We start from the raw sequence: 26409 nt of genomic DNA, 5'->3' as shown, positions 1-26409 counted from the left end.
CCTCCATATGACTTCTTGGCAACCTGAGCAGTTACAGGATATGGAGGTTGAGAAGCAAGACCTCAGAAACTGGTAAGAGAGAAAAGGATGAGGGGAGAGCCACTACAAGATGGACATCCTTCCAGGGCCATTAAAGTATGGCTTCCTTCTGAGCAAGCTCTGGGAGAGCTATACAGAGCGTTCTGTGAAAGGGAGGAAACTCATCCTGCTCCCCCAGAGAAAAGCCCCTTGGATCCTGCCCATCATTAGACTAGAGTGTCACTATTCTTCAGGCCACCACCCCAACTCTGTAAAATATTGAGAGGGCCCATTCCTCTCCCTTCAACAAAACCAGGAGGAAAATGGTTTCTGCTGACAAGCCAGGTACTCCTTATCTCATGGGCCCAGATGTGGACAAAAGTAGAAGACACCAGCCCCACGGGGACACCCCCTCCATGGAGCATTTCACCCCTCGGGTTATAGAGCTACTCATCTTATGCTTTGACTCTTGGGCAAAGACAATGATGTGCTGCTAGACCAGCTCTCCAGGGCAGGTGAAGTCCTTGATGGCCAATTTCCAGAGTGTGAATACTGCCATTATGGCCAACTTCAAGTTACCAATAGTTGAACTGGGGGCTGTGCTCTGCTCTGAAGTACAGGAGCAGGGAGTCCATGCCGCCACACCAGGTCCTGGACTCAAACCCGACAGCCAACTGGCCTGGCCCCAGCTACTTCCCTAAACCCACCATCCATCCTCAGGGATGGCATCTCCCTTCCTCCCTGTAGTTGGCATGGTGACTCAGCTTCCCCTAAGTTTAGGAAAAGGGACAGAAGGCAGAGTCAGCTGCCCAGGCTCCCCTTCTGCTCCCTGACTACCCACCACCCTGTCAGCTGAGGGGCTGGGCACAAGGTCCCCCTCACCCCAGGCTCTGGTCCACCCTGGCCTGGGCTTCACCTCCACGATAAAACGAACTCATAGGATTTCCCGCCCAGTTTGGCTGCCCGCATGGAATGGTCACAGGCTTAGGCCAGAGGGAAGGAAGGGAGCCCTTCCTGCCCCTCCCAACATGGCCCTGGACACTCTGCCATTTCTTGCCTTTATCTCCCCAGTAAGCTCATCTGGTTGCCCCATTCTGTCTCCTCTCTCTGGGGAATAAGTCCATTCTCTGATAGGAAATGGGGCTCTGTTTCTCAGTGCCTGCTTCCCATACAGAGCTGGTCCTAAAGCAAGGACTAGCAGGACAGCTGAACAAGAAGATGGACCTTGGCCTCCCCAGAAACAGAGAAATATCCTGAAAGGACGCACCAGGGTTGAACACTCAGATGGAGCCCAAGGGCTTCAGGACACCCTCTCAGGCATTGCTGTGCCTCTGGGAGGGCTCAAAAGGGAACTGGAGTCCACAGAGGCCTCCCTCCAACCTTCTCCAGGCCTTCTCCACTGCAGGCAGCTGCAGAGAGCATCTCCTCTCTGCCTAGAAAATCTGTACTCCAGCCCTGGAGTCACCCCCTCCAGGAAGCTTTCCCTGATTGCCCTAGGTGGGAACCTTGCTTTCCCAGGCTCTGGGGCTTTGGTCCCCACTTCTGTGGTAGTACACATTGCTCTCTGTTAGAATTATCTGTCTGTGTACCTGCTCCCTCACTAGACCAAAAATTCCTGAAAGACACTGATCTTTGAACCTCAGTGCCTGGCTTGGAGCCTAACAGGCAATGAATGCAGGAAGGGATGGCTGGCATGTGGGCTCCTGACGGCCTCTTCCCCAGGCCAAAGCAGCACCCGCTAAGGCGTGATGGCTGGGCCTGCACCCCGCTCCAGCAAAACCAGCCAAGACCAGAGAGGGAAGGTGTGGAGGGAATAAGGAGGGGATACCCAGAACTCATGGCCCCTGAGGCTCTTACCTGCTACCCGGTGGGCCACAAGCCCCTCCAGGTTCAATGGCTCCTCCTCTGGAGCTCGGGATGGATCTGAAGTCACCTCCTTCGGTGGAAGCTGAGGCTGAGTGGTGAGGCCAGGGAGAGAGACTGGGGGCAGCTGAGGGCCTGGAGAGCTCTGGGTGTTTGGGAGGAAGGCAGACGAGGAGGAGGCAGCTGGGCTCTTTGGACGGTAACTCTGGTTGGGCCCCGTTAGACATGGCTGATAATCATAAGGTGAGTAAGGCCTGCCAGGAGGGGCAGACTCCAGGGAGGCCCGGGGAGCAGGCTCAGGGGGGCCCAAGGAATGCCCACTGGGGATGTAGCCAGATCTGGACTGGGTCAGTGGATGGGACTGGGAGGAAGAGCCAGAGAGGGGCTGGGAGGAGAGCGGGGAAGCGCCTGGCCAGGCCCCAGGGACACTCTGGGACTTGTGCAGTGGGGCGGCCGCCGTGGCTGGCTCCAGATCCAGCATCAGCATATTGAGGGCTTCGATGGACTGCTCGATCTCCTGCTGGGAGGCCGCCCGCGGGAACTCGGGGAGGCCAGGCATGGGGGTCTCTGCCAATGGCTGGGGGCTGGGCCTGCTGAGCCCGAGGCTCTCCAAGTGGGCTCTTTCCTGCTGGCGAGGAGGTGGGTGAGGCTGCCAGGAATTCAGGCCCCTCTGCACAGCCTCCCGGCTGCTCCCGCCCCGGGCTGGAGCTGGGGGCAGCTGGGGCTTGGTTTCCGGAAAGGACTGAGAGCGGAACATACCGCTGGGGTCATGGCCATAGTGGGAGGTGGTCATTGACTGTGGCCAGGCTGGGTGGGGCCCCTCCCGCTGGTAGCCAGCTAAACTCTCCTGTGCAGAGTAGGAGGGTCGCATGGGGGCAGGGTGGCCAGCTTGGGCAGGCACCGCCCGGCTGGCAGACTCATAGGGGTAGCCCCCGCCATTGACTATAGGTTCCACGGGGTAGGGCTTGTCCAGACCGTTGGTCAGTGGGGACAGGGCCTCCGGGTAGCCCCCCTCACTGGTGTTAGTGACCCCATCCAGGGAGGACAGTGTGCCCATGCTGCCCACGCTGTGCCCATCCTGGTTGGGCAGCTCATCATCCAGGATGTCTGTCTCCCGCTCGGATGCCAAGGCCCTGCCATTGACGTGAACCTGGGCCGGGACGACATGGCGGCCGGAGGAGGGCGCAGCAGGGCCCCCCGCCAGGCGGGACCGGAGATGCTGCATGTGGTACATGGTGCCTTGCTTCTCTCGCTCCAAGCCAAAGCCACTGAGCAGGCGGTCCAGCTCACGCTTCTCCTCGGGACTCAGGGCAGCAGGGGCACTGGAGGGGCCGGGGGCAGGCTCATCGGTCTTGTCTGTCTTGGTGGAGGCTGTGGAGTTGCCCGAGTCGCTGCTCACGGAGAGGGTGTGCTCCACGTGGTTGGGGGTAGCCGACAGAGCGGGCCGCGTGGCGTTGACGGCTCCGGTGCTGCCGTTCAGGGAGTCCTTCTTCTTCACCTTGGCGTACAGGCTCCCGTCCAGGGGTCCCTGCGTGTGGCCCACAACCTCTACAAGAGAGGGACCAGAGGGGAGACAGACAGCAGATGTCAGTGGCAGACGGGACATCTGCTATTCTCCCAAGGAAAGCAGCTGAAAGCTTCCCTTCCCTGGATCCCCAAAGGGAATCCTCTCAGCACCCCGAGATAGAGCCAAGGTAGCAGAAGGGCAAAAGGACAAAAGGACCCTTTCCCCGAGCTTCTGAGCAGAGACCTCCCCTGCACCCAGGGTCAGGGCCAGGCAGTGGAGTCCAAGGTTGGGCCGGGGTCCTGGGGGCAAGATGCCCCAGTCCAAAGCCTGGATCTGGCACTGCACTCGCTTCCCAAGGGCCTGGGCTGTTGGGCCAAGATGGGGTCCAGCAAAGGCGGCAGGCCCAGTGTTATAAAGGACACAGTTTCCCTCTGAACGCCAGGGCCCGTGGAGGTTCTGGAAAGGTGCTTCAGGGGCCAAGGGTGGAGGGAGCATCTTAGGGATTGAGGACACAAAAGTAGAGGTTTTCAGCAGGGAGAGGTGCCCTCTGTGCTATTTTGTCTGAGATGCTCTGGGGACCCCGTGAGCAATACTTTCTCTGAAAGGAAAAAGTGAGCGCTGGGTGGCTAGAGGCCAAAGGGCTGACTCAGGAACGAAGAACTTCCCTGCCCAGAGGAACTCAGTGATTTCACACCCTGTACAGTCAGCAGTCCAGCTTCCAGCCTTGACACACACACACATACACACACACACACACACACACACCCCTCCCTTCTGCCCCCTCCAAGGCAGGCCCCCAACTGGCAAGAAAAAAAGCCCCCTCCCAAACTCCAGCCCAGACACCAACAATCACACACACACTCACACACAGAAAACCAAATATAAAGACATCCAGAGACACACACTCCCACCAGAAATCACCCAAATCAAAAACACCCAGACGCATGCACTCATGGAGTACACCAGACAGCCCCAGCACTGCAGTCAGAAAGAGCAGGTGTGGATACAAATACACAAATACTAATGTTAATAGCTAACATTCAAGGAACAGTTTGTTACATTTACACATACGTTATTTCTAATCCTGTGAGTCAGGGTTGTTATGCCTATTTTAAAGACAGAGAAACTGAGACGTGAAACCATTTATTTGCAGACACGTAGTACTTGGTAAAGCTGGGATTTTAAATCAGAACTAATTTAAAATTTTTAAAAAACTAAATTAAAATCAAAGCTAAAGCAGAACTTCAAAGACCACACAATTTTTTATTATTCTACACTGTCATATCACACACACACACACCCCCACAGAATAAACACATAAAAAGCAGCAATACCCCAAAATAAATACTGAAATTTAAAGCCACAAACATTTCAGAAAATACAAGCTCCTACCATGCCCAAGGATCAGCCCTCAGGCCAGAAGTGGCAGCCTCTAAAAATAAACACTCATACAGAAGTCCACGGCCAAAAACAAGTGATCAGACAACCGCAAAACAGGAACATCCTGATCAACATACACACACACAAACCACAGGCCAACCAAATGACGTCACCCAAGCACTAGCACCAACATGCCCGACAAGGCACATCGTCCACACACACCCCCTGGGGGCTGAAGGCTTTGCCTATTCACTTAACTCTCCAGAACCATCTCTCTGCCCCCAGTTTTCCCTGGGGCTTTGGGGTCTCAGCCAGCAGCAGGCCCCAAGTGACACTGGGCCAGAGTGTTGCCGCAGCCCAGGGCTCACAGGGATGGTGCTGGTCTGAACGGGAAAAGGGTTTTGGCTGAGAAAGGTCTGATTCTCCGAAAACCTGCCCCTTGTTCCGGGACCCCAAAAGGCTACTAAGATGCAGTTATACACATGCTGCCTCTCCCAACTCACATGGCATCATCCCTAAAGGGGCCGAAATGTAGATGAGAGGCTGCCCCTCATGCTGTGTCCTTCCAAAGAACCGGGCTCCGTGTTATACACACAAAAAAGAGACTCTGGTTTCCAGAGGAGAAAAGTATTGCAGACAGAAGGCTCTCATCCACTCAGATTTTGGAGGGTGGTTCTCGTGAGGATGGGCCCCTCACACCACTTAGTGGCAGCCTGAAGAGCTGTCTTTCCTTCTCACTGTACCCAGAAAGCTGCTGGCCCATTCCTAGGCCCTGGCCCTACTCGCTAGCCCACACCGTGAGATGACAGAGTATTTCTCCCGGGCCTGGGATCTCCTCCATCCCCTGAAGCCCCTCATCTCCCAGGTCCATGCGCACATAGGCCGGGAAGCAGTGGGGAGGAGCAAAGCAAAGGCTGGAGTGTCCGATGGCCTCCCATTTATACTCAGAAGGCAATGAGAACCACTGGGTGCAAACCAGAGCAGACCTGAGAGTATTCCTTCCTAGGAGAAAGCAAACCCACTCCAGCATCTCACTAGGGTTCACAAAAGAAAAGCTGTTGGCAAGAGAGATAAGAAAGCATCTTCCGGGCTTCCCTGGTGGTGCAGTGGCTGAGAGTCCGCCTGCTGATGCAGGGGACGCGGGTTCGTGCCCTGGTCCGGGAAGATCCCACATGCCGCGGAGCGGCTGGGCCCGTAAGCCATGGCCGCTGAGCCTGCGCGTCCGGAGCCTGTGCTCCGCAACGGGAGAGGCCACAACAGTGAGAGGCCTGCGTACTGCAAAAAAAAAAAAAAAGAAAGCATCTTCCAAGACAGGGAGGGAGAATTCACACTGATTACCGCTACCTGATATCTTGGCCCTCTGGGCCATGCCCTACTCTTCACTGACTTTGAAAATGCCAATATTAAACTTATTCTGCCACGACGTCATTTACCCCGACATGGGCTACTGTTCGCAGGAACAACATCAGGATAATAACCGCCAGGCAACTAAGGCTTCGTAAGAAAACCGAAGAAGTGTAAACTGTTTAATTAAATCCCATTTGCCAAGTACAAATGGAAATGCCTATTCCTGATCTCAGAGAAGGGGCCGGCTGCTCCTGACGCCCGGTGCTGGCAGCATGCTCCAGGCTGTTCTACACATTCACTGGGTCACCTCCCTTTTCAAATCAAGAGGAGAACCTGAGGACACCCAGGCCCCTCCTAGGTCTGTCAGCCCCCGGGAGGGCTCTGCTGAAATCCCAGTGCACCCGAGGGGCACGAACACCTGCTGCTCCCATCAGGAGGGAAGGAAAGTGCCCACATCCCTCACGCCATACAACACGCTCGTCATCCCCTTCTCCCCATCAACCACGTCCACATTAAGAGCTATTGACCAGGACCGCAAGAAGCCGGAACACCATGTCGGTTTCCATCTATTAAGGGCAAAAAGGAAGGGCAAAAGAGAGAGGCGGGCAGAGCACAGAGGAGTGAAACAGAGTGGGGGACGAGGAGAGGGGACTTCGAGAGGTGAGGGGAGATGGCTTCAAGGCTCTTAAGGGGCCACCAGATCCATCTTGAAGTCCCAGCAGCCTCTATGGGCCCAGCCAGTTCAGGTAAAAACATCTCAGATGAGAGGGAGTTGGACACCCAGTGGGAGAGAGCAGGGGATAGAGGGAGGGACCTGCCTGGATGGAGCTGTGGGTGCTGAGAAGGGGAAACACAAGGTATAGGCAGCCCAGGGGGCTGAGGTCCGAGGCCCCCAACCCGGGCCAGCCTGGACATCCTGCCCATTTCTCTAGGGAAGTGGAGAAGTCTCTTCAAGGCCCTGCTTGCTTTGTCTGATTATGCCTGGCTCTTCCCAGCAGCTGCTCCAAGCCCTGGACTCCACCCTCAACGCTGAGCTGGATTGCAGCAAGGGGCCCTTATTCCACGGCGGCCGTAATCCAGATGTGCGTGTCATGCTTCTGGAAAGCTCTGAGGAAAATCCCCAGCTGACTTGGACGTGGACCTGCTCTCTACTCCCTACCCCCTAGGATCTCTCCAGTGAACTGCGGAAGGTCGCGTGTAGCTGGAAGCACAGCACAGGCCAGTACGCAGGAAAGTAAAGATGTGTCCATCCCACACACTTCAAAAGGAACAAAAGAAATAAACATGGGATGCTAAAGTGATAAAGGGTTTGGGCAGTTGCTGTCTAATTTTGATGTTCATAAGAATCTCCTCCGGGGATTGCTAAAAAAAAATGTAGATTCCAGGGCCCTATCTCCAAAGATTTTCACGCATAGATCTAGCGTAGGGCCAAGAATCAGCATTTTAACTAGCTCTCAGGGGCTTCTGGGTAACATCTTGAGAAACCTTGACCGAGGTGGTCAGCGTTTTGAGCCCTGAGGTTAAGGACCTCCGCTTCTCTCACTAATGTCAAGTGGGGAGATGTCATTTATTTAGGTGTCAGAACAGACAGGCCAACCGGGGAAAGTAAAGGGTGCCAGCCTGGTGGACTGCAAGAAAGTGACTCAGTGACGAGAGACCGCTCCCTGTCCAAGAGCAGACCTGTTGTGCACAGTGACTGATTTATTAAGGTCTTCAAGATGGGGCCCTTCATGATAAAAAGTCCTTTGGGTCCACGTCCAGCAGAATAACAGCTCATTCCAATACATTACCCGGAGCAGTGATGACCAACCAACGTGGAGGAAAATCAATGCAGTGCCAATAGGAAGAGGCATGGTGCCCACCCTGGACACAGGCGGTTTAGAGGCAGACGGGGGCCCCAGCAAGCCAGGAGGGACTCTCAGCTTCTTAAACGTGGGAATGAGGCATCAAAAACCACGTGTGTCGGGCAGGTAGGTGAGCTTTGACAAACAGTGAAGCTTGGCCAGGACGCAGCCAGGAGAGCAAGTTCTGGGTGTGTTATCCCTTTAGCCACAACCTCTTCCCCAGCCACGGGGTGGGGAGGTGGGCTGAGGCTGCTGGGAGGGGGGGGCGGGCTACTGAGAAGCAACGTGTGAAAGCCAGAGGAAGGGTACCAGGGAGGCCAGAGGGATGCAGTGCTGGAGAGGAAGCAGAGCGGAAGGGCCCCTCCCTCCCCACCCCCTCACCAGCTCACTCAGAAGGATGGCCCCCATCTTAACGGCTAATTCAGCTTGTGTTAACCACTAAACCTCCTTAACCACATGGAGCCTGGGCTCCGAGCCCATCAGGTGAAGATTCAGATGCTTACTTGCAGGTTTGCTGAGTGACAGGATTCAGGCGCTAAGCACCTTGAGCTATAGGCCTGGCACGTCCAGGCATGCTAGCCCCTCCCCTCGTCGGCCACGCAGACCTTTTATCATCTGGCCCCCGCCTGCCTTTTGAAGCCTTCCCTTCACTGTCCTCAGTACTCCAAACACGCCCCACTCTACTCATACTAGTCATATGCTCTTTCGCACCCTGGGTCTCGCACATGCTGTTCCCGCTCCTGAAAGGCCCTTCCACGCCCTGCTCCCGCGACTCCGAACCTCCCTGGCAAGCCTCTTCCTCCTCCTTCAGGCTCAGGGAACGTCTCTGGGAAGCCTCCCTTGGCCTTACCCCTTTCCTACAGTCCACCAGACTCAGATAAACCTTTTTCCTGTTCCCACTGCACTGTTTCCATGACTGTAACACTGGTCACCCACTGGACAGACATTACTGTCAACCACATTTGTCTTCCCCACTAAGTTCCTTGAGGAAGGCCTTGACCTCTTTCTCTCTCTCCTCCAGTCGCTGGTTCACAGAGAGTACCATTCACAATGTGGTCTATGTCAACAGTGCCTCTTGGAGTTCAATGCGCAGCTCACGCAGCCATACAGGATGGCCCGACAGGGTGCAGGGCCTGGCACACGTGAGATGTTCCATCAAGCTTCTTGCATGACATTAAATAAAGCTTTATATAGTCCTGTCAGCCACTGAGATACTCTTCTCCCACTGCCACCCAGAGAAGCAGAAAATCAGGGACTCAAGGTGGACCTCGAGCTTCTCCCAAAGGGAAGAGACACACCGCAGCCAAAATATCATGAAAGAGGGGTGTTGGTAGCACAGGCTGCGCCCCGTGCAAGTCCTTGTAAATTGGCTGAGCCAGAGCCCACCCTATGGCATCCCCCACAGGACGCCTCAGCCACACTCCAGCCCAGTCCAGTGGACCTTCGCTTTCCTAGCCGAGGACCCCCTGCGGTATCTGAAGAATTCCCCCCAGAATGCCCAAATACAAATTTTGCACATAATTTCAGAGGGGTGATGGACACCCAGGGGAGGTGTGTGAGGAGGGGTGGAGGATGAAGAGAGCTGTGGGGAACCTCAGCCCCGTGGCTTGAGCATGGCCTGGGGTCCTCCTGAGACGCCCAGGCAACAGCAGCAGGGACCTCCTGTGGCCCATCTGTGACAGCCCCGGACTCCACCCGTGCTGACCTCCCCACGCAACCCTCGCAGCCAGCCAGGGCCTGAGGCAGCCCTTTGTTCGAAACACAGCTCACAGAGAGTTCTAGAACTTCTCTAAGTAGGAATGGGCTTCCTCGGGGGCTCTGAAGGGCTTCAGAATTAGGGGTTGAAGACCGAGTCTCTGCAGGGGAACCACAGAGAGAAGACACAGCCTCTGAGAGGCAAAGCGGGCAGGTGACAGGTGCAGCCTCAGGGACTCAGGTTCACAGTGGGAAGTGTCCACTGGTGCCACACGGACAAGCACGGGGCCCTGTGGGCAGGGATGGATGAGTCCGGGTGTGGCAGACACCTGTCTTTCTTCTTCTTTAGCAGCACTCAGAGGGAACCCACTGCATTTTCAGATACTGGAGAGAAGAGAAGAAGGTTCTTCCCAGGGCTGCTGTCCATCTTTACACAGGGGGCTCTGTCCCCTGTACAAGGGACCTCACCAGGGTCACCCCAAAATCTGCCTCTGTGGACCCAGGGAGGGTCCACACCTGGCCGCCTCCGCCAATCTGCCGAGGCAAGAAAGAAGGAGGGAGGCACTAAGCCCAGGGCCCAGACGGAGCCCCTGTCTGAATTTCAGAAGATGGAGAAAGTCAGCATCCAAACAGAAATGGAAACCAGAGCCGCCTCCCACCAGCGGCTCCTGCCCGTGGCTCCCGGCCCTCAGAGGCACAGAACGAAGGTCTGAGAGGGACCAGCTGAGCCGTGAGAGCTTTTTAAAAGCCATGCGGTTTGGGGAGCTGACGTGCCTTGAGGGCTCAGTTAATCCACTGCCCACCCCTCAATTTACAGGACAGTGAGGCTCTGTAGGCTCCGGGAACCCCCCCCGAGGTCACCCAGCACGGAGGGCTACAGACTCGCCTCCCTGCTTCCAAGTACAGCACTCTTCTCCCCTAATGGCGCTTCAAGGTGAAGATGCTGGAGGAGCCTGGGGGGCGGGGGCACTCTCCAGCTGTGGCTGCAGACCAAGAACCTCACGATATAAGATACGGGGCTTGGTCAAGTGATGATGACAGATGTGTCCTCAGGGCCTCCTCAGGAAGGACCCACACACTTTGCACAGATACCATCTTACTTGAATTCCTCCAGAGAGAGGGAGTAGGCACAGAAAACCTCACGGTGACCTTTCTTTCAGACCCAAGAGACCAGGGCCTGGAGGGTGAGTGACCTGCCCAGTCACGGGCCAGCCCACGCCAGTGGGGTGAACGTGAACTTGCAGACCAGCCTCCTGACTCCAGCCTGGACTTCAGCTCCCACGCCAGGCACTATAACCAGAGCCTGGCGCTCCCAGTCCCCGCCCTCGGCCTATCCGGGCAGCAGATATCACAGGCACACTCCGGATGGTAAAAATAGCTCCTGAGCCCACAATAACCGACGTCCTTCTTTGCCAGGCCAGGGCACCCGCTTGGACACTCAGAGATTCCTGGCCAGGGGCACAGTCGAGCCGCCAAGAGCCCTGTCAAAGTTGGGAGAAAGCCATGAATGGGAGCCCACAGGAGACCAGTGGGGGAATGACCAGTCCCGAGGGTGCCACAAAGTTCAAGCCACAGAACTGGGTGTGCGGGCGCTGTCCTGAATAAACAAGAATGTTTCAGGGGAGAGTCCATGCCTCCGCCACATGCCCTCTGCCCACCCCATTCTCTCCCGCCGTGAACCACTACCCCAAAGGGTGAGGCCACTCAGATCCACTGCCCCCCTCCAGCGCAGCCAGCCCTCAGACCTGAGGCGGCGGCTCTTACACATTCCAGGGCAGCGAGTCCAGGAAGGAGGTGGCCAGGTCAGCCCCATCTGCCTCCAAAGGCAACGCCAGGGGCCACGGCCCCACGCAGACACACGCCCTTCCCCAGTCCAGGTCCACGGCAGCCCCCAGCCCCCAGGCCCAGAAGCCACCCTCCACCCTCTCCCCAGGTCCAGCAGAGAGCCACACAAGGACACACACGGGAGAAACAGCTGCCCGGCAGACACTTACCCTCTAGACAGAGAGGGAGCAAGGGGAGGGAAAAGAAGCGCTCTGAATTGATCTCTGCTCCTGTGCCTCAAGTTTCAAATAATCCGTCCATGGCTGCAGCTCCCAGCGTTGTCTGTGTCCTACTTGGGCTCCCTCGGACTGTCAGAGGTGGGAGGAGCCAGTGCCGCCTGCCTGCGCTGCCCGTGGCTCTGGAGCACACACACACACACACACACACACACACACACACACACTCCCTCCCTCTGCCTCACGCGCAAGCTCGCGCGCGCGCTCTCTCTCTCTCTCTCTCTCTCTCTCTCCCTCTCTCTCTCTCTCTCTCTCTCTCTCTCCCCCTCTCTCTCTCTCTCTCTCTCCCCCTCTCAGCTCGGCTTGCTCTGCGGCTTGTAGGAAGCCAGTGGGATAAAACTCTGTCTGTAATTTCAGCCAGCTGGGTCCCCAGGGCTTCACTTATCATCCCATAGCTATGCAGCTCTTGAATGACATCACAGTGGCTTCCCAAGCCCTCCACATGGAGTGAGAAGTGGCCAGGCCAGCCCATCTCCGGCCCCAGCTCCATCCTAGTCCAGCGACGGCCCCAGGCCCAGCACAGCCCAGCACAGCCTCAGAACTGCCCCGGCCCGGCCCCAGTCCCAAACCCACTGTGGCTCCAGGACCCAGAGAAGAAGTGGGAGAAAAGCGGCTGGGATGTGAGGGAGAGGGAGAGGGAAGGGTGAGAGCTCCTATGAGGGTATTGAGATTTATTTCCCCAAATTTTTCCACATTTTTTTCCCATTCTCAGCAAATGAAAGGCAGAACAGATGACAACAATTTTCCAGCTGCTGAACAATAAGGTGGAAATCTTTTTTTTCCTCTCTCTCTCCTTCCTCGCCACCCAGCACACACCCGCCGCAGGGCAGAGTCTAGGAGCCAGGACACTTCCTTGGCTTATAAAAGGGGGAAAAACCCCACAAGCTCCTATATTTCCCAGAGGTGACCATGGGACCTAAATGGAGGCACTGGGGTATCACACATGCAGGATGCTGGGAGGGATGGGAGCCCCAAAGTGAGATTTGCAGTGCAAAGCTTTGGATTCTGACCCAGGAACCTTGACCATTTTTGAGGCTTGACTTCGGGAAGGCGAGTGTGTGTCTGGCTCAGGACACTGACCTGCCGGGCCACCTGAGATGCCTCCAGGTGACTGGCTATTGGTATTCAGTTGGTTCCCACCCATGACAATCACAAATGGCGGAGAGGATAACTTTTTGGAGTGTAGGTGATGTCTACCCTCACATCTAAGCAGCCAGATCCAAAAGAGCCCCCTCAGCTAGAAGCCACATGAGCTGCCCAAATGACCCCACCAGCAGCCTGGTGTGCCCTGAAAAGTACCAGTAGTCCCTAACTGACAGCAGGACACCAAATTCCATCTCTTATTTGCATTTCAATTGAACGCCCAACCCAACTCCCACAGGCAGTAGAAGATGGCCTAGGATTTGCAGCCAGGCCAGTAGTGGTTTCGAGGCCTAGTGTCTCCTTGTCCGAGCCCCAGTTACTTTGCCACCCCAAAGTGCTTCTGCAGCCACCCCACGCTGATGCCCAGACCTTTCACAGCCAGGTCAGGCACCGCAGGCCCGGGAGGGAGAGGCTTGCCGGGTGCAGGCCACCTACTTCTCCCTCTTCCGAGCAGACACCTCATCCCTAGCCCCCTCCCCATTGCCAGCATCACTAGCTGCTTCTTTCTGAGAGTAAAGAAGAAAAATAAGAGGAAGAACAAAAATGGTGCCCTGTACTCTGACCCTTGCCCTATCTTAACGGCATTTTCACTGATGAGATGGGGAACACCCCAGCCCAGCATCAAAGACGTCACAGAAACCATCAAGAATGGGGAAGGGAGAAGAGGGCTTCCATGCCTCAGGCTCCAAACTGGGGGCAGAAGGACTTCCAGTTTTCCCGGCGCAGGACTGTTGTAAGACCACAGTTTGGACAAACTACTGTAATTATCCTCTTACCTCCATAGAGCCTTCTGGGACTAACTGACAAACCCCAGGCTCCTGAAAGGGTATGGTCAACCAGTCCACCCAATAGTCCCTACCCTTACAACAGTGTTAACCTAGATTTTATTTGCATACGACCTTCATGTTTACCTGCCCATCTGCATCCCATCAATAGTATTATTTTGATAAGATTTTGTAAATTTTTTAAATAAATTTAACTTCCAAGTAGTTCAAAGCATCAATATCCATGATATCGCAGATTTGGTGTGAAAGCTATACACTTTCTCTTCTAATATGCTTTAAAATAAACAGACTTAAAATCATTTCATATATAATTACCAGTCTGGCCAACGTACCATACTTTGGAAACGCCACCATACAACAGTCTCTGTAAGTAGCAACCCGATCCCATGGTTCTCTGCTACCATCCAGGGACTGGCTGCACCAGAAGGCTTTGGGGGGTTTTAGAAAAACCCTGACCCCCTGGCCCTACCCCAGACCTCCAGAGGCCAAATTGCCAGGGGTGGGACCTGGGAATCTGAATTGTAAAACACTCTCCAGTGGAGAATGCTAGGCAGCCAGGTTTGGCAAAAAAATGGTCCTAGCTGTACTTAACTGTTTTCAATTATAGGGATCTTACTCTCTACCCCAAAAGCCCATTTCATCATTAGATGGCTCTAACAGATAGATTTTAGCTCCCTGACTTTTCCACTAACCTTGCGGTGCCTGATTGGGTGGCTCAGACAAGCCAAATCTCAGCCACATGAGAGTTTCAGACACTGAATGGGATGTGCAAGTCCTCCTGAGTCTCTCCTTTGACAGACAAACCTCCCCCACTCCCACCCCCAAAGTCCCTGAGCCCACCGTACCTCTCTTTGCTTCTCCTCACCACCTGAGCACTTGTTACCAGTGGTTTTTATCACTCTGAAGCAAGGGATGACCCATGTGGGCTCTCTGACCTAGGAGGAGCACCACAGGCCTATCACCTTCCTGTTTCTGGAAACCATGCCTTTAATAATGCAACCTAAAGTTATACCCAGCCCTTTTGACTCGCTTCACTTCAGCATCTGCCAGGAACACAGTGGCTAAGAACACGGGCTTAGGGGTCAAGCCGACACTGGTTTAAATGCAGACACTACTACTTACTAGCTTAGTGCAACCCTGGGCCAATTACCTAATTTTTCTGAGTTTCAGTTTCTTTATCTATAAAATGGGTATCTCAGAGAGTACTGCAAAGACTGATACAATGCGTGTAAAGCACTCTGCACAGTAAAAAGCACACAGAGGTGCTCTAAATGAGGCAGCCACGTATATACAACCACCATCACCTCGACATCTGCTTCCCAATCCTCCTTCCCTACCTGGCCCACCCTGAACAGCACCTCGGTGACCCTAGCTCACTGGGCCCAGATGAAACACATCCAGTGCTTAAGCTTCAGGACATATCATTTGGCCTGTCCTTTCTCTGCTCAGATATCATGGCATCGAGTGTCCAACAAAGAGAAGAGTCTCACAAAACGGCCCAGACTCTGAGGATGTGATGTTGTTCGATCAACAAACGCTGGGTCTGTCCCAGCGTCAGTTACTGCCAACAGTATGCCCGAAAATGCCACCCCTCTCCCCGCTCCAGAGACGGCTTCAACACCAAGGACCAAGAGGAGGGAGGGATGGCATCTTTCCAGACCTGGTGTTTTGCTCTTTCTCGTAAGGAACAAAATGGCTGAGTGTTTTGGTTTCCAAGTAACCCAGTCCGAGAACAGAAGCAGGAAGCAGAAAAGAGTGTCTTCACTGAAGGGCTACCTCACACCCTACGAGTGTGAGAGGTGAGGTCCCAGAGACAAGAGACTGAGGAGACAACTAGACGGGTGGTCCTCCCCTGAGGTGATGTGCCCCCAGGGAACATGTGGCAATGGCTGGAAATATGTGGGGTTGTCACTTCTAGAAGAAATGCTATTCGCATCCAGTGGGTAGAGATGCTTCTAAACATCCTCTAACACACAGGACAGTCCCATGTCCAATGTCAATGGTGCCACAGCCAAGACACCCTGAGACACACTGAGGGCAGAAGGAGTTTGGGGTGTGAGAGACAGAGCTCGGGACTGACTCAGGAGTCCTGGGTCCCAAGCCCAGCCGGGCCACTAACTCACCTTGTGACCTTGGCCAAGTCATTTCCTGGGCCTCAGTTTCCAAAGTGGTAAAATGAGAGAGAAGAGCAAGATGAGCTTTGCACTCTCAAATTTCTGGTTCTAAGCAGAACACAAGGAGGAGAAGAAAGGCCTGGCGTCCCAAGGCTCAAAGTATGAAAGGTCTGGGAGGGGAGAGGGAAGACCCTGGGGAAAGGCCACTGCCTGGGCTGGGTGTGGCACAGGATGTGACATAGAAACAAATCGCAGACCCCCGCAGGACCTCCTCCCCACCTCCCAGCCCAGCACAGAGGGAAGGCAGGCTGACCCAGAGCTCAGGGCACCCCTCGCATGGCCCCAGCCTTCCAGGGTCTCCACATGGTACCTCAGGAAGGCAGTGGACAGGGCCAGGCTCAGGAGCGTGTTCCCTGAGAGTTGGGCAGGAGCCTCCGCACCAAAGGATCACCCAGGAAGGGAATCGCCAACTCCCAGGCAGATGGCTGAGCCGGGCAAGAGTCAGGGTAGATCCACTCACCTCCCTCCTGCCTCTCCCCACTCGGATTGCCCCCCGTGGCCTGGACACCACTTCAGGAGCAGTCCTCACTTGGGAAGGATGGAGGGAGAGTGGGGAGAGGGGCCGTGGGCTTGGGGAGCCAGGAAGAATGAGACAGCACAGCGGAACGGGGAGGGTGCCTTTTAACTATGTGCTTGCACATTAATGGATGTTCTCTCCTTTGCTTCCACAACTGCCCTTCAAGGTAGATCCCTGAAAAAGAGACCAAGGCTTAGAGGCTGTGGCTTGATCAAGATCACATTGCCAGTCTCACTGATGCTCACGTTCTTTCTGCTTCCCAGAGAGGAAGGAGGAAGGAAGAAGGAGAGGGACGGACAAAGGATGAGAGCTTGGAGGACCCAATGGGACGAAGGGAGTGGAGGGTAACAGTCAAATCACAATGTTGGTTTAGAACAACCTACCCAAACCCCACCATCCAAATGAGTGCTGTCCCCATCAAAGTGGTCCCTGGGAATTTTTATGCCTGTATCCTAATGATGCTGCCAGGGTTCAAAGCGTTTCTGGAAACTTGTAGGGAACTGCCTCAGAGCTGGTTCACCACTCACACAATGAACCCGTCTCTGCACTTAAGGTCGATCCCATGTCAGCGGTGCTTAACAGGCCCACTAAGTACCTCACCTAAGTACTGGTTACCAGACTGGCCATGCTTCATAACGACAGCTCCCTTCACTCTGTGGGGTCTGCGGGGGGCAAGGGGTCTGTGGGGCTCTGTGCACGAGTGATGGGTGTTTGCAGAGGGCTCTCTGTGGTTCTGTTTTGAGTGGGTGTGGGGATGGGGATGGGTGTGGGATCTGGGTGGTCTGTGCTTCCTTTGCCAAATGGGTCCCTCTGTGTGCATGAGTAGAACGGGGCTCAGGTAGGCATCTCCATGGGGGTCTCCCGGCACTCGTGTGCAAGCTCACACACATGAGCAGGTGTGGGCCAGAAGCAGGAAGGCCCTGCTGTAGGGGGACAAGCTGGCAGTGACCCTCTTGATCCACAGAAGCTACAGCACCATGGGGCACAGGCCTGGACAGGAGACAGGGAACCACCCCAGGCCTCTTTCTAACCTTGTGAAGAGTGCCTGCCTAGCCCTTGAAGGCTGTCAAGCAGTGTGCAGAGAAAGCGGGATGGAGAGGCAGAAAGGAAGCAGGAGAGATCTGAGAAGCTTTGAGCTTTCATATCAAAATCTGATCTCACTGCCCCTGGAGAAGGAGAACAAACATTGAAGAACACTTTGCTGCTAACAGTGTTTTAAGCAATCGAAGCAACACCAGGCGAAAGTCTCCAATGAGCACCAGAGCATTGACTAGCTGCAAGGATGTAAAGACATGGTCCGCGTTGAGAAAGGCCGCCAGCAGCTCCTGGCTCCCACCCACTGACAGCTCTGCACTGCTTCCCAGAACCAGGGGGCCCCACCGGCAGCCTGGATAAGCCAGCTGGGGCTGGACCAGGCCCTGGCCCTGGAGGGTGGGAGGGCAGTCCAGCTGGCCTGCCATCTGAGGCAGGATGCCCCATGTCCCTGCAGGAGAGTCTTGCAGGTGCAAATAATGCTTGAGCAGGAAAAAAAGAAGGGCAGGAGAAGGGGGAGTTTGGCAAGGTTCCCAAGGCCCCTTTGCATGCAGAACCTGCTGGGGCTTTGTCAGAACCCTCTAGATGCTGCCTGTTCTTTCATGTTTATGCACCATGGTCACTCACCCTATCTGGACAGGTGTGTGGGGTGGAGGATTCTCCTCAACCTCAAGAAAATCCAGTCCTGCCACCAGCTCCCCTTTCTCATGTGCCTCAAAAGCAAGACAGCTTTCCTGGAAGTCAGACCCCCACCCCGCCTGCTGCAGCTAAAACTTACTCTCTCCAACTCTGCTCTCCAATCCCTAACTGGCCACTGCACAATACACAGACCTAGAGAAAGTGTTGTCTGGCAGCAACAGCAGTAGACTGGGGGGGTCAAAAGGCCAGAGTACTAAGGAGTGATTGCGGACAGGACTCAAGTTTACTCCTCTGTGCAATGGGAGAGTACAACCAGATAGATGGTCTCTGAACACCTGGCCAACTCTAGATACTCAAGGATCCAACACAGAGAAGATGCTCAACCTGGCATTGTCTCTGTGGACCTGATGCTCCTCTCCTGCTTGGTCTTGCCTGGGTGGTTCCAGGCTCCCAACTCGTCCAAGGCTATTTCTGCAGCAGACACAGAGCCCCTGGGGGCTAGAACAGAAACAGTGACTTACAGAAAGTCTGGAAATACACGCCAGGCTGCAGAGGTTCCGAGGGCCATGCAGGGCAATAAAGAGGCTGATTTATTTTCATCAGTGAAATGCTGAAACCCTATCCGTGGAGCAAGCTGACCCAGCAGACGCGGCGGGGAGCTCCCCACCTGGAGCAGAATTAGCTAGATCGCAGCCTCCCAGGTCTCACCACTGGGGCTGACAATGGGAGGGACAGAAGGGGACGCCAGGGTTGGCCACCTCACCCGCTGTGATTCCAGGTCCCTCGGGGTGGCCTCTTCCCACCCTTCCACTGGCCTGCAAGGGTCTCCGAAATGCAGGCACAGCAGTGCTAGGTCCACATGCCCACTTGCGTGGGGCAGAGGGAGCAGAGGGACAGGAGGCAGGGTGCCTCAAACTCCTGCCCTCGGGAAGCCACGGTGAGGAATGGTGGGCATCAGAATCCCAGCTCTACATCGTCCTGGCTGTGTAAACACCGGGAGGTTACTTAACCTCTCTGTGCCTGTTTCCTCATCTGTGAAATAGGAACAAGAGTACTCAGCTCACAGGAGGGTCACGAGGAGTAAAGGAAATAACGGGCACCTAACAGAACCTCACATGTGGAGGGTGTATACAGAAGGGAGAGATAGATTTTCCTCCTAGGGCCTAATCAAATTGCTGGTTGGGAGTGTCCATTAATACAGCCCTTATGGAGGCCAATATGATGCTATCAAAATTATATGGGCTTCCCTGGTGGCGCAGTGGTTGAGAGTCTGCCTGCCGATGCAGGGGACATGGGTTCGTGCCCCGGTCTGGGAAGATCCCGTATGCCGCGGAGCAGCTAGGCCCGTGAGCCGTGGCCACTGAGCCTGCGCGTCCGGAGCCTGTGCTCCGCAACGGGAGAGGCCACAACAGTGAGAGGCCCGCGTACCGCAAAAAAAAAAAAAAAAAAAAAAAAAAAAATTATATATGCATATATTCTTCCATCCAGCAATTCCACTTCTAGAAATTTGTCCTACAGACAGACTTGCACAAATGAAATGGTGTTACGCACAAATAAAAACGTTACTCATTGCAGAATTTTTGAAAACAGCAAAAGATTATAAACAACCTAAATGTCCATTTACTTAAATACAGTGAAATAAAATACTAGTTAAATAAAACACAGAACCTATGTACAGTGGAATATCATGCAGCTGAAAAAAATGAGAAGGCTCTGTTATTATTTGTTTGAAAATTAGTATTTGAAAAAAATTATTTGAAAATTATTATTTGAAAAAAGTGAGAAGGCTCTTTGTTATTATTTGTTATTATGAAAAGATCTCCATGCTTTGTCATTAGATGAAACTGCTCAGGTACAAGCCAGATCCTTACGGTGGTTACTGGACCCTAAATGACCTGGTCGCCATTACCTCTAACCTCATCTCCTATTACAACCTTCATTTCAGTCACATTGGCCCCTTTGCTGCTTCTCAAACATCTTAGGTGGGCTCCTGCCTCAGGACCTTTGCACTTGCTATTCCCCCTGCCTGGAATGCTCTTCCTCAGAGATTTGCTTGGCTGACTCCCTCACTTCCTTCAATTCTTTGTTCATATGCCCCCGCCTCAGTGAGGCTTAGGCTGACCAGAACTTTTTTTTTGGCTGTTGGGTCTTCATTGCTGCTCGCGGGCTTTCTCTAGTTGCAGCAAGCGGGGGCTACTCTTCATTGTGGTGCACAGCCTTCTCACTCTGGTGGCTTCTCTTGTTGCAGAGTATGGGCCCTAGGCGCATGGGTTTCAGTAGTTCTGGCACGCGGGCTTCAGTAGTTGTGGCACGTGGGCTCTAGAGAGCAGGCTCAGTAGTTGTGGCACACAGGCTTAGTTGCTCCACGGCATGTGGGATCTTCCTGGACCAGGGCTCGAACCCGTGTCCTCTGCATTGGCAGGCGGATTCTTAACCACCACTGCGCCACCAGGGAAGTCCTGACCAGCTTTTTAAAAAATTTCAACTCACCGCTCGACGCCCATCACCAACAACTCCCAATCACCCTTACTCTGTAATATTTTCTCCCAGAGTATTTATCACCTTCTAAGATGCCCTCTGACTTACAGCTGACCCTTGAACAATGCCAGGGTTAGGGGCACTGACCCACCCGCCCCTACCCACTCACCACCCACATCCTCACACTGAAAAATCCTCATACTGCTTTCTCTGCCCCCAAAACAAAAGAATTGATAAATGACTCACCCAAGGGCAGGAAGCTGAAATAGTTTGGACAGAATCAGGACTCAAACCCTAGTTCTTTTGACTCCACATATTGTGACCTCTAATTGAACACAAACTTTTCCCCACAAAGATCCATAAATAAAAATACAGGTATTTATTGCAAAACAAACTGTGTATAAGCGGGCCTGCACAGTTCAGATCTGTGTTATTTGTGGGTCAAATGTACTTATAATGTCTTTTTAAAAATTTTTTTATTGTCTGTCTTCTCCCACTAGAATACAATCATGACAAGGGCAAGGATCTTTGTTTTGTTCACTACTGTATCCTCAGCAACTAAATAGTGACACACAGTAGATATTCAATAAATATTTGTTGACTGAATAAATGAATGTTAATGCAGACAGTCCACATACCAAAGAACACAAATGATTTGGCTTTTTCTTTTTTTCTTCTTCTTCAATACAGTGGATTCAAGGTTACACCTATAATCACATCATTTTCACTCTCCTGCATCCTGATATGTTTTCTCAAATGGAGGAGAAAGAAGCAGCTTTATGGCTGCTCCAGCAATCACCATGGCCCACAGCCTGGCCATCACTGATGAACAGTGCCGTGGAGGTTAGGACCCAGGAAAGACCCTGGGAGGTAGGCCTGCTCTGCCCTCAACTGTCTGAGGGACCTCTGCAAATGGCCCAACCCCTGAGCAGAGGGAGCGGCTCACACAGGAATGGAGCCTGGCATTTGGATGATGCCAGGGGAAAGGTTCAGTAGGAAGAATACAGATCTGCAGCCAGAGGCCAGGGTTCAAAGTCCAGTTCAACAACTGGGATGGTCGAAAGGTGAACAAACTGGCACTCAGGGAAGCACTGCATAAAGCACCACCCAATGTCAGGTGGTGGTATCAGTAACAACTCACATCAACTGATGACTTACTATGGAATAGGCACAGAGCTATGCACCCATCCGTTATCTCACTTAATTCTCAGCCTATAGGAGAGGTATATCTTTGTCCCCATTTTACTGGGGAGAACACTAAGGCTCAGAGAGGCTAAATGATTTGCCCAGGGTCAACAGGGGGCAGCAGGCAGAGCTGGGGCTTGACCCCAGGCAGCCTGAGTCCCGAGCCCAGGCTTTCAACCACTATGGTGCCTCTACTGCCTCCCGAGGATGTGGCTTTGGTCTCTTCTCAGGCCACTCTAAGACACTGTCCTTCTCAACCTCAATGGAGGCGGCCTATTACTGAAGGTATGTGAGCTCAGCGACACTGTCAGGATTTCAGAAGGTCTCTTGGCAGGGGGAGGAGCATAGAGAAGAAAGAGATGTATGAGGATGAATCAGCTGGGGAAGTAGAGGGAGGGGAACCATGAAAGAAGAGAGGACGGATCATCCTCCAGATCCCAGACCCACTGAAACCTTTTCCCATAAATGGTCTCACAACTGTCCATTGGACAGAAAGCAGGGCCTGGGAGAGTGGACCAAGAGGGACGGGCTCTGTCGCCTGAAGAGAAGCGCACCAGCTAGTAGGCAGGAGGAATGGGCAAGACGCAGACAAGCTCCAGGGAGGGCGCTGCCTCTCAAAGGCTGGTGGAGAGATGGACCCAAAGGGCAGCACCATTAGTGAAGGAGTTCAACTTTGCCAAGAAGCAAAGCAGCCTCAGCTAGCACCTACGAGCCAGCTCCAGGCCAACTGGCCTGGACGAGGAGAAAGAGGGCCAGGCGTAGCCTCCAAAGGCAGGGAGCAGCACCCAGGGCCTGAATAGGTCCAACAAGGAATAATCCAGAAGAATCCAGAAAGACAACTCTCACCAGCTCTGTTCTCTCTTAGTACCCATCACTCAGTCACGTCCACCAGGCAACAGATCTGGGCTCCAGGGACCCATCCACTGCAGGATTTTGTGTGCTGTCTTTCCTCTTAATCTCCTGGCTTGTCCTCCCCTCCTGGACCCCGTAAATATGGTTCCCTTGGGGCTCCCCTCAGCCTCCCTCCGCCTTCTCCGACATTCCCACCTTCACCAACTCCTGCTTTCCACTGACATCCTACCCAGCCCACCATGGGACGGGGGGCAGTGGTGAGAAGGAGGCCAGAGCGATTTGATTGCTTTCTTTCCCTCTACTTTCTAGACTTCAAGCAATGTTGTTATGCCACTTCTAGATCTGAAAAACAATTCTGTTTTCACTGCCATCTACCCTCCCAGGCCCAGGACACATGCAGCCCCTCTGCAAAGTCATCCACCTCTGATCACCACCATCCCAGAAGCTTCTTCTCTCCTGAGAAGCCTGGCTCTTGGCCAAGATCCTTCTCCATTTGGCTGTGGGTCGTGGGGGATGGTGCACTTGTCTGATCTGGACGCACCCCCTCCCTGTCCTTGTCTGCAGGACTTTCTACAGCACCAGGGCTAGCCTAGGGCCCACCATCTAGTAGGTGATCTATAAGCATTTGGGAAAGAAAGGAGAGAGAAAAGGAAGGGAAGGGAGGGAGCAAGGGAATGATGGGCGAAAAGCAGCTTTAGTTGGGTCCCCAAAAACATTTGATCAATGGAAGCTTGTATTTCTTTTCTTGGACGTGGTTAGAGTCAGTATCTTGGGGTCTCGCCGAGCCCGGCTAACTTGCACTTGTCTGCATGTCTGGCAGGAGCGGAAGCAGGGAGGGTGGTTGAGGGGGAAAGACTGCACGTTCTCCTCTTCCCCGGCCTGGGGCTTGATATTTGAGCAAGAGGGCAGACGTGCCGCTCAGGCCCCTGGCCAAGAGCTCTGCGTCTGCTCCGAGTGTGGCTCCGGCCTTCCAACCTCCACCTGATGGCAGAGATTACGGAGGACCAAAGGCACATTCAGTCAGGAGGGTATTGGTTTACTGAATGTTCCACGGGCAGACACTGCTCTTCAAGCCTGCCAGCTGCCTCACAGAGCAGGGCCAGCTAAGGGTCCAAGGGCATCAGCACAAGCCCCACCCCACCCCACCAGGAGCAGCACTAAGCAGGTGGCCGGGCAGATGCTGGGTCAGTGGAGTCGTCTTCTTTATCCACAAGGTCAGACCGACCCTACATTTAAATTCAATTCTCTGATTGTTCCAGCAGGTCAGGAGAGGACTCCCTCTTGGGAAAGGAGAAACCCAGATCCTCCTCAAGAAGTCATCCCAACCCTGCCTGTGCCACTATCTCTATGTAGACCACCCCACACTGAGACCCATTTCCCTTGTTTCTCGACATCTCTGCCCAAGCGGGCCAAGATGACAAGGGCCCAGCCTCCCTGCCACAGTTGATCTACCCTTTTTCACAGTCGGGAAGTTTTTCCAGGTGGCTAGTTCAAACCCTTCCTGCTGCAGTCTAAGCTCAAGCTCTTTGAACAATAGGATGTGATAGAACAGGGACAGAAGCTGAAGCTTTCAGTAACAGCTTTGAATTTCTCCCTCCCTGCCCTTACCCCCACCCCTGACCCTGACCAGAGCGGAAGGGCTGCCCCCTCCAGCAGCCAGTAGGATTTCCCAACAAAAATCAGCCTCTCGAGGGGAGTTCCCCGGTGGTCTAGCGGTTAGGATTTGGCGCTTTCACTGCTGTGGCCTGGGTTCAATCCCTGGTCAGGGAACTGAGATCCCACAAGCCGTGCAGCATGACCAAAAAAAAAAAAAAAAATCAGGCTTTTAGCACCTGTGCTTAGAAAATCACCCCCTAAAACCCTCTGCTCAAGGGGCAGATGTATCACTCGGGATCCTTGGATGCTTTTCCTGAATAATTTGGGGCCACCTGCAATCTTGCTCTCCCCTTTTTTACTGGTTCCTCCACATCTTACCCAAAAGTTCAGAAGGCAAGAATGTCACACTCTGTGAAAGTGCGTCAAGGGTAAACATTCACCGTGGTGCTCAGGTATTCTTCCAGGGTGGGCACAAGGGCTGCTGTCCCCACTAACTGCCTCCAAAGGGGCCGCCTTCTGCTACCCTTCCCCACCCTGCCTCGCCCTGGGAGATGAAGGGAAACAGGGCCGTGCAGGTGGCTGAGGCAGCCCGGAGGCAGAACTCGTGAGCTTTGCTGCTGCCCTGACATCCAGGGACCTGGAACCTGGCCTCCCTCTCTGTGTAATGGGGCAAGTGTTCCAGACCAGCCGAGGCACCAGTTCCAGGGCTGGAAAGAGATCGGACGAAGCAGTCTAAAGCATTTCAGGCTATAGCTGTATCATCTTTCAGATCAAGGTCACAGAATGATAGGAAGCAGTATCACTGACCGGCTCCAGACCCCCACCCATTCCCGTCCAAATCCTGCCTTCACCGTTTACTAAGGGTATTATCTGAACAAGGTCCCTAAGCTCTCTGTGATTGCCACAGTTTCCTCTCCTATAAAATGGGAACACTCATAACCAGGTGTATGTGGAAGTATTTGGGTCTCAGTTGTGACAGAGGCCCCAGGAAAATGAATGCCACGTTCCAAAAGTAAGGCAGGGCTTATAAAAAGGGATGACTGACATCAAGAAAGTGAAAAGTCAACCCACTGAATAGGAGAAAATATTTGCAAATCATATATCTAATAAGGGACATATTTCCAGAATATATAAAAAACTCTTATAACTTAATAACAAAAAGACAAAAATCTAACTTTAAGTATATGTAAAGGTTGTGAATAGATGTTCCTTTAAAGAAGATAGCCAATTAACAAAGATGTTCAACATCATTAATTACTAGGGAAATGCAAATCAAAACCATAATAAAATATCACTTTATACCCACCAGGATGGCTAGAATCCCAAAGATAGAAAATTACAAGTGTTGGTGAGGATGTGGAGATATTGTAATCCTCATACACTGGCTGGTAGGCATGTAAGATGGTGCAGCCACTTTGGAAAACAGTCTGACAGCTCCTCAAATGATTAAATATTGAGTTACTATATGACCCAGCAATTCCACTCATAGGTATCTACCCAAGAGAAATGAAAACATAAGTCCATGCAAAAACTTATACATGAATGCCCATAGCAGCATTCTTCGTAATAGCCAAAAAGTGGAAACAGTGCAAATATTCATCCACTGATGTGTGTATAAACAAAATGTGGTATGGCCATACAATGGAATATTACAAAGCAAATCAAAATGAACTAATACACACTGCAAACTGGATGAACCCTGAAAACATCATGCTGAGTGAAAGAAGGCCACAAAAGACCACATACTGTGTAATTCTATTCACATGAAATATGCAGAACAGACAAATCTATAGAGATAGAAAGTAGATTAGGGCTGGGGGTGGGTAAAGATGTGGGGAGTGACTGCTAATGAGTATGAAGTTTCTTCGAGGGGGGTGATAATGTTCTAAAATTAGATAATGGTGAGGGTTGTACCACCCTAAATACACTAAAACCTACTGAATTCTACTCTTTAAATAGGTGAAGTTATGATATTAAATTATATCAATGTAATATCATTTCATTATATTATATTGGGAATATATAATATTAGCTATTAAAAAATTTTTTTAAGACAGTGATGGCTGAAAACTGTTTTGTGGCTCTAAACTGCCCCCCCCACATCCATGTCAAGGGAGTGAAAGGATCAGGAAGTGAGTGATTCTAAGAGGAATCATGGAGAGAAGAGTGTTGTTTTGCTGCAAGTGCCACCTGCCAGGGAGGGGCTTTCCCCTCACCTCGGTGAGTCTGCTCAGTTCAACTCGAGTCCACTGGGGCTGGAAAACGTGAGAGACAGGCCTAGCTCAGGCCTGGAA

At 53.1% G+C, this 26409-nt stretch overlaps 1 protein-coding gene across 4 annotated transcripts in view; it reads right to left on the bottom strand.

Annotated features, from left to right (window-relative positions):
• The window catches only part of TNS1 (tensin 1), a gene marked incomplete at both ends in the record, with an annotated part of 226748 nt that overhangs the window by 41028 nt on the left and 159311 nt on the right, over window positions 1–26409 (bottom strand). For all 4 annotated transcript variants that reach the window (XM_079710295.1, XM_079710296.1, XM_079710297.1 and 1 more), the window contains one exon: window positions 1876–3429. In XM_079710295.1, the coding sequence (XP_079566421.1) occupies window positions 1876–3429 (1554 nt within the window). The remainder of the gene's footprint in view (window positions 1–1875; window positions 3430–26409) is intronic.

This window comes from Hyperoodon ampullatus (assembly GCF_949752795.1).
Source record: "Hyperoodon ampullatus genome assembly, chromosome: 8".
Taxonomy (NCBI): domain Eukaryota; kingdom Metazoa; phylum Chordata; class Mammalia; order Artiodactyla; family Ziphiidae; genus Hyperoodon; species Hyperoodon ampullatus.
This window is presented reverse-complemented; position numbering and strand designations above follow the sequence as displayed.